We start from the raw sequence: 12,801 nt of genomic DNA, 5'->3' as shown, positions 1-12,801 counted from the left end.
GCCTAGAAGAGTTCACCACAAAATAACAGTGTTGGCAATAACGTCTACATAGATTCCAAAGCAATTTAAACTGTTCTAATTCCAAAAGAAAGCTGGTCCATAAAAACTGGATATCTATGAAGTAAAAAAAAAAGAGAAAAAAATCTATAAAATACTGTGAATAGTCTACTATTTGCCAAAAAAAAGAGAGGGGTTTTTCTCAAAAGGAATAATAAGAATCTACTAACAGTGGTTGCCAGTGGGGAAAGAAACTGGGTGACTAAGGCAGAAGAAAAAGATTTTTCTTTTTTTGAAAACCATGTATATATATGATCTATTAAAACATATACAATTGATCAAAATAAACTGGAAATCTAGACAGGTGTGATCCATATAAATAAAGCATAATTTTTATCTGTTTATGCAACCTCAAGAAAGTTACAAAATGGGTTACAACAGAAAATTCCAATAGTTGTGATGTGGAATCAATTTTTAAAATCATATGAATATGTCCAATTTTGTACTTGGAATGAGTAACAACTTGGGATTTCCTTTAAAGTATCGCTTATTATCAACTTTTAAGGAATAATTTTATAATTATCCTTTTAAGTTTTAATAGCTGAATTGATCTCATAATTAGTTAATTCTGTTTAACTGCATGTTATTCAAAATATAATATTTTATGAACCATAAGTTTACAGATATAGTTTCCTTTTAAAAATGAAATGCCAAGTACTTTTTGTAGCCATCTAACCTTTTTTTTTGTTGGCTGCACCACACGACTTGCAGGCTTTCAGTTCCCCAACCAGGGACTGAACATGGGCCACTGCAGTGAAAGCCCAGAATCCTCATCACTAGGCCACCAGGGAACTCCCCTAACCTTATTTTTTTAAACTCCAAAAAAGATCTAACCTCATATCTTCATCAGAAAAAGAGTAAAAAGAGGTTCTTTCATTATCCTACTTACTGGTGCCATCTCCATGTTATTAATCTGAGCCTCATGGAAGCCTCCATCTGACATAACTTCTTCTTCTGTTTCTTCCTCTGCTGTAGCAACATTTCTTCGCTTGAATAACTGAAAAATAAAAGTCTGTTACTAAAATAATTCTAACACAAGGTAGTTCAACATCCAAACACTAGGCACTCCACTTTTAAAAGGCAATAAGGATGGAGCTTTTTGAAAATCATTTTTTAAATTCTAACGTTTGTGCCACCTTCAACCTTTCCTGATGAGGAACTATTTCAGAATTCTCCACTCTTATAATCTAATGCAATTAAGTATCACATCATACTCTCACCAACCCTTCATGAGGTAAAACTTACTAAGAGAGGCCTGACACTACATGACATATTAAAAAAACACATAAGGTTGAAAAAGGAGCTGGGGCATGCTTGGTCATTTCCCTCTTCACTATTGAAGTAGGTGATAGGATAGTCTTACCAATACATCAGGAGAAATAGGATAAAAATGCTGTTAGAATGACTTAATACCTCCCTCATAACCCTAAAGGACAATGGATCAAGGCTTCCTGACCTTCCCAACCTGTCCAACAACCAATGATGACAAATGACCTCTGCTTGAACACTACTTTTAAAGCACCCATTAATTTGTGCAGGCAAAGGAGAATAGTTCTCACTAACGGCAACTCACTAAGATGCCTTCCGTTACATCCTAGGCAGTACACTTATTCATTAAGCCATGACAGAGTAATAATAACTTATCCTCTCACCCTATATGACTAAACAAAGCAGACGAAATCCCTAAAATAATAGGTTTCAGACATCGGACAACAGACAACAGAGGCAGTGATCCTTCAGAAGAAAAGAAACAAGGTCAGTCCTACAATTGCCTCAGATTGCCTGGATGGAGTTTCTAGCCTGCAGCACAGGTAGGGTAAACCTAAACAGGGTCTAGAGGCCCCCTCAACTGAGGAGACAGCATTCAGAACTGATGAGGCCAAGACACCTAGAATCTACAAGGCAGAGTACTGAAGACAAGCGACCAACACAGAACTCCAAAAATCTGTGGAAGGTTCCCCTTAAGTCTTTACTGGCTTAGTACTCACAAGCGCAGGTGTGTGATGAAAAGGTCCAAAGCTGGAAAAGAAACCGCCTTCAAGGAGCATGCAGAAAAATTTTGAAGGTCACACAGGTCAAGCAATCATTCATGTTTCACCTAGCTGTTAATAGAAATGACCTCCCAATATATGGGGCACTAAGGAGAATACTCAGAAGGGTATTGACTCAGTAGTGAGGTAAATTAGTCCCAGATTAAAGACTGTTCTGGTCCAGCCCAATGGAACATAAAAGCAAACTGGTTTCAAGTAACTTAACTACATCCAATGATACATTCAGAATTACACATATTAAAAGAATACAAAAAACTCCAACGACAAAGGAGGTAAAATTTACAATGCTCGGCATTCAATCAATAACTAATAAGCACGCAAAAGAAGTAAGAAAAGACCACCCACGAGGAAAAGAAAAAGCAATCATATCAATCAAAACCACCTATAAACGGAAAAGATGGAAGAACTGGACAAGGAATTAAAATAGTTGTTATAAATATATTCCATGTATTCAAAAGTAGAAGAAAGTATAACCATGAGAAGGAGAGATAGGAACACATGAAAAAAAAAAGGCAAATCAAACACCTAGATATAAAAAATACAATTTTTCAAATGAAAAGTATGCTGGAGGTGATTAAGGTCAGATTAGATATTGTAGAAGAAAAGATTAGTGAATTTAAGGCCATCACAAAATAAAAGGGATGGAAAAAAGTCTGAGAAAATATGTACAAAACATAAGTCAGCTGTGGGACATGAAGTGGCCTACTACACATGCATTGGAGCCCCAAGGATGGGGGTAGGGAAATATATTTGGAAAATTAATGGTCAAAACTTTTCCAAATCTGTGAAAAATACAAACCACAAATCCAAAATCTCAAAGAACTCCAGGAAGAAATATGAAGAAAACATGATAGGACATTATATCAATGTTTAAAATCAGGAATAAAAAGATAAAATAAAAGATAAAGCAGCCAAAGGAAAAAAGACATCTTACATGCATGCAGGGAAACAAAAGATAAGACTGACAGCAGACTTGCTGCTGGAAACAATGCAAACCGGAGAGTGTGGATCAAACACAGTTAACGTATCTCAAGCGACCACTGGGATAGCCACTACAGAAGTTCCTCAAAAAACGAAAAAAGAATGAAATTCTGTCATTTGCAACAATGTGGATGGACCTAGAGAGTACTATGCTTAGTGAAATAAGTCAGACAGAAAAAGACAACAACGGATACTCTGTGTTATCGCTTACATGTGAAATCTAAAACATAAAACAAATAAATGTAGATAACAAAGGAGAAACAGACTCACAGATATAGAGAACAAACTAGTGTTTATCAATAGGCAGATGGAAGGGGAGAGGGATGAGATAGGGGTATGGGATTAAGAGACACAAACTAACAATAGTATGTATAAAATAAATAAGCAACAAGGATATATTGTACAGTACAGGGAAACATAGCCATTATTTTATAATAACTTTAAATGGAGTATAATCTATAAAAATATTGAATCACTATGTTGCACACCTGAAACTAATATAATATTGTAAATCAACCATAGTACAATTATAAAAAAAAAAGAAATCAAAAAAAAAGGGGAGAGAAACTGTTAAAAATGGAGGTAAAATACTTTTTTCAGTAATGCAAAAGCTGAAAGAATTCATCACCAACAGACCAGCTCTGTGAGGAAATGTTAAAGGATGTTCTTCAGACATAAGGAAAATGATACCAGATGAAATAAAGATCTAAAAAAAGAATGACAAACACCCAGGAATTCCCTGGCAGTCCAGCAGTTGGGACTCTGTGCTTTCACTGCTGAGGGCATGGGTTCAATCCCTGGTCGGGGAACTAAGATCCTAAAAGCCACAAGGCACAGCCAAAAAATAAATAAAGTTTAAAAGAAATTTAAAAAAAAAAAAAGAATGACAAACACCAGAAATCGTTAAAAGGTAGTGAAATTGGACTTCCCTGGTGGCACAGTGGTTAAGAATCCACCCGTCAACGCAGGGGACACGGGTTCGAGCCCTGGTCCGGGAAGATCCCACATGCCGTGGAGCAACTAAGCCCATGTGCCACATGGCGCAGAGAGTCTGACAGAGATTGGTACATTGAGGTTTAAGATTCTAGGGGCAGGGGCTTCCCTGGTGGCGCAGTGGTTGAGAGTCTGCCTGCCAGTGCGGGGGACACGGGTTTGAGCCCTGGTCTGGGAGGATCCCACGTGCCGCGGAGCAACTGCGCCCATGAGCCACAACTACTGAGCCTGCGCATCTGGAGCCTGTGCCCCGCAACAAGAAAGGCCGCGATAGTGAGAGGCCCACGCACCGCGATGAAGAGTGGCCCCCACTTGCCGCAACTGGAGAAAGCCCTCACACAGAAACGAAGACCCAACACAGCCATAAATAAATTAAAAAATTAAAAATTAAAAAAAAAGATTCTAGGGTCAGAGGTGTTCTTGGTGATAAGGTTTAGGATTATGTCATGGGAAAGCGGCTGCTGAAATACCCTGTGGATGAAGATCTTTGAAGTGGGAAAGATCAAAGAACTTTGAGGGCTTCCCTGGTGGCGCAGTGGTTGAGAATCTGCCTGCTAATGCAGGGGACACGGGTTCGAGCCCTGGTCTGGGAAGATCCCACATGCCGCGGAGCAAGTGGGCCCGTCAGCCACAACTACTGAGCCTGCGCGTCTGGAGCCTGTGCTCCGCAACAAGAGAGGCCGCGATAGCGAGAGGCCCGCGCACCGCAATGAAGAGTGGCCCCCGCTTGCCGCAACTAGAGAAAGCCCTCGCACAGAAACGAAGACCCAACACAGCCATAAATTAATAAATAAATAAATAAATAAATAAAAATTTAAAAAAAAAACTATTTGAAGGAATATTAGCTGAAATTTAAAAAAAAAAAAAAGTGAAAACAACCCAAATGTCCATCAACTGAATGAATAAACAAAAAGTGGTATATCCACACAATGGAATATTACTTGGTAATAAAAGGGAATGAAGTACTGACACATGTTACAACATGAATGAACCTTGACAACACTATGCTATGTGAAAGAAGCCAATCACAAAAGGCCATATATTGTATAACTCTATTTATATGAAATGTCCAGAACAGACAAATCTACTCAGACAGAAAGTAGACTGGGGGGAGGTAGGGAGAGATGGGGAATGGAGAGTGACTGGTAACAGGCAGGGATGAAAATGTTCACAAATTGATTGTGATAATGGTTGTACAACTCTGTGAATATACTAAAACCCATTGAATTGTAAAGCTTAAATGGGTGAATTACATGGTAGGTGAATTATATCACAATAAAGCTGTCTAAAAAAAATTGACAATTTAAAACAAAAGTAATAACAGACTAGTGGTTTGAGAACACACAGGTATAAGTAAAAACTATGAAACATGACATGGTATAGTATAAGTTGAAGGCAGACTATAAGTTAAAGATATAAACCCTAAAGCAAGCACAACACACACACACACACACATATATATCATATCTAATAACTACATGCAGCCTACATGAAACAAAATACAAAGACACAATTATGTTAATAGTAAAAAGGTAGAAAAAGACTGCTAATGCTAACCAACAATGCTAATTAACAATGTCAGTTAACAGGAAGTTGGAGTGGCTATATTAATATCAAGGTTTACTATCAGGAGTAAAGAAGATAATTTCATAATGATAAAGGGATCAAGAAGACATAAGAATTCTAAACAGTTATTTACCTTTTTAACCAGGAACAGAAGGGACCTCCTTGAACTCAAGGAAGGGAATATATCAAAAACCTAAAGCTAACATCACACTTCATGAAAGATTGATTATTTTTCACCTAAGATTAGGAATGAGACAGGTATGTACACTTTCATCATTTCTATTCAAGGTTTCAGGTGTCAGTAAGCTGTAAGGTGCTAGTCAGTGCAATCAGGCAGGTAAAGAAATAAAAGGCATCCAGATTGGAAAGGAAAAAGTAAAACTGTCTTTATCTATAGTCAACATGATTATCTATGTAGAAAACTCAACAGAATCTACAAAGAAGCTACTAGAAGTAATACATGAGTTTAGCAAGCTTTAGAACAAAAGTGATTATACAAAAATAAACTATTTCTAAACATTGACAATGAACAATTGAAAACTGAAATTAAGACACCATTTACAATAGCATCAAAAACTATGAAATAGGGAAAAATCTGACAAAAAAATGTGCACCTATACACCAAAAACTACAAATCACTGGCAAATTAAAGACCTAAACAAATGGAGAGATACACCATGCTTATGAGTCGGAAGACTCATTTGTTACCAATTCTCTCCAACCTAATCTATAGATCTAACACAATCACAATCAAATTCCCAGTAGGCTTTCATGTACAAATTGGCAAGCTGACTCTTAAAGTTCATATAAAAATGCAAATGACCTAGAAGAGGGCTGACACTACCTGATTTTAAGACTCATAAAGCTATAGTAATCAAGACAATGTGATATATAAGAGATAAACAAAGAGACTAATGCAACAGAGTAGAAGTTCAGAAGCAGACCCACACAGATACAGTCAACTGAATGTATTGATAAAAGGTTCCAAGGCTGGGCTTCCCTGGTGGCACAGTGGGTGAGAATCTGCCTGCCAATGCAGGGGACACGGGTTCGACCCCTGGTCTGGGAAGATCCCACATGCCACAGAGCAACTGGGCCCGTGAGCCACAATTACTGAGCCTGCATGTCTGGAGCCTGTGCTCCGCAACAAGAGAGGCCCGCGCACCGCGATGAAGAGTGGCCCCCGCTTGCCACAACTAGAGAAAGCTCTCGCACAGAAACGAAGACCCAACACAGCCATAAATAAATAAATTTAAAAAAAAAAATGGTTCCAAGGCAATTCAATGGGGGAAAACAATCTTTTCTATAAATGGCACCTGAACTGGACAGCCATATGCAAAAAAAGGTCCATTTCGCCTAGCCTTACATTGTACACAAAAATCAAATGTAAATGATCACAGACTTAAATTTAAGCCAGAACAATAAAACTTCTTAAAGAAAACATGAGAAAATCTTAAGTGACCTTGGATTTGGCAAAGATTTGACATATAAAAGGACAATCTGTAAATGAACAAAAAAAAAACTGATAAATGGAACACCACAAAAACTTTTGCTCTTCAAAGATCACTGCTGAAAATGAAAAGGCAAGCCACTGACTGGGAGAAAATATTTGCAAAACATATATCCAACAAAGGACTTGTATCCAGAAGACAAACAACTCAATTAAAAAAACAAGGAAAATATTTAAACAGAATTCACTAAAGTAGATATACAAATGGCAAATAAGCACATGAAAAGATGCTCTCAACTTTAGTCACTAAGAAAAAGTAAATTAAAACCATAATGGCATATACTACACACACCATAGGTAAAATGAAAAAGACTGATGATGCCAAATATTGACAAAGACATGGAGCAACAGAAACTCACACACTGCTGATGAGAAGGAAAAACAGTACAATCCATTTTAGCAAACAGCAGCTTTTTAAGTATACACCTACTTAGGTGTACCCAGTCATTCTGCTCCTAAATATCTATCCCAGAGAAAAGGAAATATAGGTCTATACAAAAAGCTGTCCATGAATGTTCACAACAGCTTTATTTGCAACCAGCAAAAACCGGAAACAATCCAAATTACCATCAACAGGTGAATGGATAAACCAATTGTGGTCTGTGCATATAATTGAATATTACTCAACAATAAAACAGAATGAGCTACTGACAAACAACATATGAATCTCAAAATGATTAAGCTGATTGAAAGAAGCCAGACAGGGCTTCCCTGGTAGCACAGTGGTTAAGAATCCGCCTGCCAATGAAGGGGACACGGGTTCGAGCCCTCGTCTGGGAAGATCCCACATGCCGCGGAGCAACTAAGCCCGTGAGCCACAACTACTGAGCCTGCGAGCCACAGCTACTGAAGCCCGCGCACCTAGAGCTGTGCTCCGCAACGAGAAGCCACTGCAATGAGAAGCCTGCGCACCGCAACGAAGAGCAGCCCCCGCTCGCCGCAACTAGAGAAAGCCCGCATGCAGCAACAAAGACCCAACGCTGCCAAAAATAAATAAATAAATAAATTCTATAAAAAATTCAAAATAAAGATTTAAAAAGAAAAAAAAGAAGCCGGACAAACAAGATGCACATTGTATAATTTCATTTATGCAAACTAACGAGTGGTGACAGAAACAGATCAGAAGTGGCTTGGAGATAGGATGAGAGGGGTAGAGAAAAGGTACCATAAAGGTGTACCAGAAAAGTCTGGGGAGATAAACATATTCACTATCTTAATTATGGTGATGGTTTCACAGATATATACGTATGTCCAAACTCATCAAATTGTGCAGTTTATTGAATGTCAACTACATTGACATATATCAATGCCATATTGACATTGTCAATAACATATGACATATTGTATACCACAAAGATTTTTTTTTTAGTTAGAAAAGAGTAATAGCTGAAATAAATTTAAATACTTCTATTATGCTAAACACTATGCGTTCCTAATAATTTTTTAAATTATTTATTTATTTTTGGGTGCGCCAAGGGCACGTCATGCGGGATCTTAGTTCCCTGACCAGGGATTGAACCCATGCCTCCTACAGTGGAAGCGTGGCGTCTTAACCACTGGACCACCAGGGAAGTCCCCTGATAATGTCTTAATACACACTCACCCTTTACTGCTCCCCTTGGAGGATGCTAAGGAACCAACTCATTATTTTGAAAACAAAGGGAGAGAATCAAGTATTTCTCTTTCCTGTATGATTAGTAATTCAGGAAAACAAAAAACTTGTTGAGGAAAAGCTCCTCTTTAGAGTGACCTGCTAGTTAATAAAAGCAGAAGGAATGATAAAATGATCACTGCAACTCCTGGTAAAGTAATGGATCTAGGCAATGACCATCAAAGGTTACTAAGCTTGAGGTGAAAAACTGATGGGTGTTGACTAGAGGCTTGATATTAAGGAACTGTTAACTTTTTAAGGTATGATAATACAGGCACGACTTGGAGATATCACAGGTTGAGTTCCAGACCACCACAATGAAGTGAGTCACACGAATTTTTTGGTTTCCCAGTGCATGTAAAAGTTATGTTTACACTATACTGCAGTATATTATAGGAAGTGCCCAAAAGCATTATGCCTAAAAAATACAATGTATATCTTAATTTAAAACTACTTTATTGCTGGGGCTTCCCTGGCGGTCCAGTGGTTAAGACTCTGCGCTTCCAACGCACAGGGCACGGGTTCAATCCCTGGTCAGGGGAACTAACATCTTGCATGCCGCGCAGCGCGGCTGAAACAAAACAAAACAAAACTTTATTGCTAAAAAATGTTAACCATCACTTGAGCCTTCAGCGAGTCATAATCTTTTTCCAATATCAAAAAAAAGTAACATCACTGATTACAGATCACCATAACAAATACAATTATAATGAAAAAGTTTGAAACGTGAAAACTACCAAAATGTGACATAGAGATACGAACTGAGCAACTGCTATTAGAAAAATAATGCCAACACACTTGATGCAGGGCTGCCACAAACCTTCAATTTATTAAACACATACACACACACAATATCTGTGAAGCATGATAAAGCAAAGTGCAATGAAACAAGGTATGCCTGTACTACTCTGGTAAGCCTTTATCTTTCAGAGCTATATACTGAAGTATTTATAAATGAAATAATTTGATGCCTGGGATTTGTTTCAAAGTAATTCAGGGCATTATTTTACTTCTGTCTAAAGCAGCAGTCCCCAACGTTTTTGGCACCAGGGACCTAAGACAATTTTTCCATGGACTGGGGCGGGGGGACGATGGTTCAGGTGGTAATGCAAGCAACGGGGAGCGGTAGGGAATGGCAGATGAAGCTTCGCTCGCTTGCTCGCCCACCGCTCACCTCCTGCTGTGTGGCCTGGTTCCTAACAGGCCACTGACCGGTATCGGTCTGCAGCCCAGGGGTTGGGGACCCCTGGTCTAAAGGACACCCTCCAACATTGCTTGTAGTACAGATCTGGTGGTGATGAATTTTTTCAGTTTTTGTATGCCTAAACACAGCTTTGTTTCTCCATAGTTTTTGAAAAATATTTTTGCCAGCTACAGAATTTAAAGTTGACAGTTTCTTTCTTTGAGTAATTTAAAGATGTTTTTCCACTGTCTTCTGGCTTGTATTATACACTATTAATGAGAAATCTGATGTCAACTTTATCTTTGTTCTTCTTTATATAACACGATTGTTTTCTCTGGATGTTCTTAAGACTTTCTCTTTATGATTGGTTATAAGTAGTTTGGCTATATACCATGCCATAGTGTAGTTTTCTTCATGTCTTTCGTGGCTGGAATTCACTGAGTTTCTTGGATCAGTGGGTTTATAGTTTTCAATAATTATGAAAAGTTTTTAGCCATTATTTCTTCAAACATTTTTTTCTCTTCCACCCTCTCACCTCTCCTTCGGGGATCCAAACCATGTACTAGGTTTTTTATAAGTTGTCACATCACTCACTGATGTCTGCTCTTCCGTGTGTGCGCGCGCGCGTGCACGCGTGTATTCTTCTACCTCTCTTTTTCATTTTGGATAGTTTCTAGTCTTATCCCTTGAAGTTCATGAATCTTCTCTTCTGCAATTTCCAATTTACCATTGATCCTATCTGTGTATTTTTGTTCTGACATCGTAGTTTTTCTCTAGAAGTTCAATTTGAGTCATTTTTCTATCTTCTATGCCTCTACTTAATGTTTTGAACATAATAGTTATTTGATTGTTCTCCTGATTAATGATAATGTTCTCCTACTTCTTTGTACACCTGATAATCTTTGTTTGGATGCCAGACATTGTCATTTTGACTTAGTTGGGTACTGGATATTTTTGCATTCCTATAAATTTTCTTGGGCATTGTTCTGATATGTAGCTAAGTAATATGGAAACAGTTTGATCTTCTTGGATCTTGCTTTTATGATTTGCTAGGTAGGTCTGAAGCAGTACTAACTCTATGGCTAATTAATCTCCACTACTGAGGCAAGACTCTCTTGAATACCTAATGCCCCAAGAATTATTCCAGTCTGGCTAGGGGAACAGGCACTATTCTTAGCCCTATATAAGTGACAGGCACTGTTCCCTCTAATCCATTTGGGTATTTCTCCAGCCTTGGGTAGTTTCCTCAAACATATGTGATCAGTACATGCTTAATATTCAAGGAAATCCTTTGAAGATCTCCAGTTCTCTATGAATACAGGTCTCTCCTTTCTGGTATTCCATCCTATGAACTCCATTTGTTTTGGTGTCCCGGGACTCAGCTCTGTCTCAACTCAGGCAATCTATGGGCTCTGCCTTAGTTCCCCTTCCCTATGTTGAAACTTGGAAACTCTCAGGCAGCAAGCTGAGGCAAGTTGTAGAGCTCACCTCATTTGTTTCCCATCTCTAGAGATTACTGTCATTGAATGCTTGATGTCTGTTTTTTTTTTTTAATTGAGGTATAGTTGATTCACAATACTGTATTATTTTCAGGTGTATAGCAAAGTGATTTAAAGAGAGATCATTTTCCATTATAGGTTATTACAAGATACTGAATGTTGTTCCTTGTGTTATACAGTAAATTCGTGTTGCTTGTCTATTTTATGTATAGTAGTTTGTGAACCCGATACTTCTAATTTACCCCTCCCCTACCTCCCTTTCCCCTTTGGTGACCGTAAGTTTGTTTCCTATGTCTCAGTCTATTTCTGTTTTGTATATAGATTCATTTGGATTATATTTTAGATTTCACATATAAGTGTTATCATATATTTGTCTTTTTTTCTGATTCACTCCACTTACTATGATTTTCTACAGGTCCATCCATGTTCCCGCAAATGGCAATATTTCATTCTTTTTATGGCTAATATTCCATTGCGTGTGTGTGCGTGTGTGCATGTGCGTGTGTGTGCATGCGCGTGTGTGTGCATGCATGTGTGACCATCTGTATGTTTTCTTCAGAGAAATGTTTATTTAAGTCTTCTGCCCATTTTTTGATTGGGTTTTCTTTATTTGATGTTGAGCTGTATGAGCTGTTTATATATTTTGGAAATTAAGCCCTTGTTGGTCACATCGTTTGCAAATATTTTCTCCCATTATGTAGGCTGTCTTTTTTTTTTGTTTATGGTTTCCTTTGCCATGCAAAAGCTTGTAAGTTTGATTAGGTCCCATTTATTTCTGCTTTTCTTTCTTTTGCTTTGGGAGACTGACCTAAGAAAACACTGGTATGATTTATATCAGAGAATGTTTTCTCTATGTTCTCTTCTAGGAGTTTTATGGTATCATGTCTTATATGTAAGTCTTTAAGCCATTGTGAGTTTACTTTTGTATATGGTGTGAGGGACTGTTCTAACTTCACTGATTTATCAATACATGAGGCTGTCCAGCTTTCCCAACACCACTTGTTGAACAGAATTTCTTTTCTCCATTGTATATTCTTGCCTCCTTTGTCAAAGATTAATTGACCGTAGGTGTGTTGGTTTACTTCTGGGCTCTCTATTCTCTATTTATCCATGCCCGTTTTTGTGCCAATACCACGCTGTTTTGATTAGCTTTGTAGTACTGTCTAAAGTCTGGGAGGGTTATGCCTCCAGCTTTGTTCTTTTTCCTCAGGATTGCTTTGGCAATTCTGGGTCTTTTATGGTTCCATATAGATTTTAGAATTATTTGTTCTAGTTCTGTGAAAAATGTCATGGGTAATTTGATACAGATC

The 12,801-nt window shown here is 38.0% G+C and overlaps 1 protein-coding gene across 1 annotated transcript in view; it reads right to left on the bottom strand.

Annotated features, from left to right (window-relative positions):
- KPNA1 (karyopherin subunit alpha 1) overlaps positions 1-12,801 on the bottom strand; it is a 74,060-nt gene that overhangs the window by 29,989 nt on the left and 31,270 nt on the right. The window contains exon 3 of the mRNA XM_036850491.1: positions 947-1,054. Within this exon, the coding sequence (XP_036706386.1) occupies positions 947-1,054 (108 nt within the window). The remainder of the gene's footprint in view (positions 1-946; positions 1,055-12,801) is intronic.

This window comes from Balaenoptera musculus, chromosome 4 (assembly GCF_009873245.2).
Source record: "Balaenoptera musculus isolate JJ_BM4_2016_0621 chromosome 4, mBalMus1.pri.v3, whole genome shotgun sequence".
Taxonomy (NCBI): Eukaryota; Metazoa; Chordata; class Mammalia; order Artiodactyla; family Balaenopteridae; genus Balaenoptera; species Balaenoptera musculus.
The sequence above is the reverse complement of the archived record's forward strand: the minus strand, read 5'-3'. Positions and strand labels throughout refer to the sequence as shown.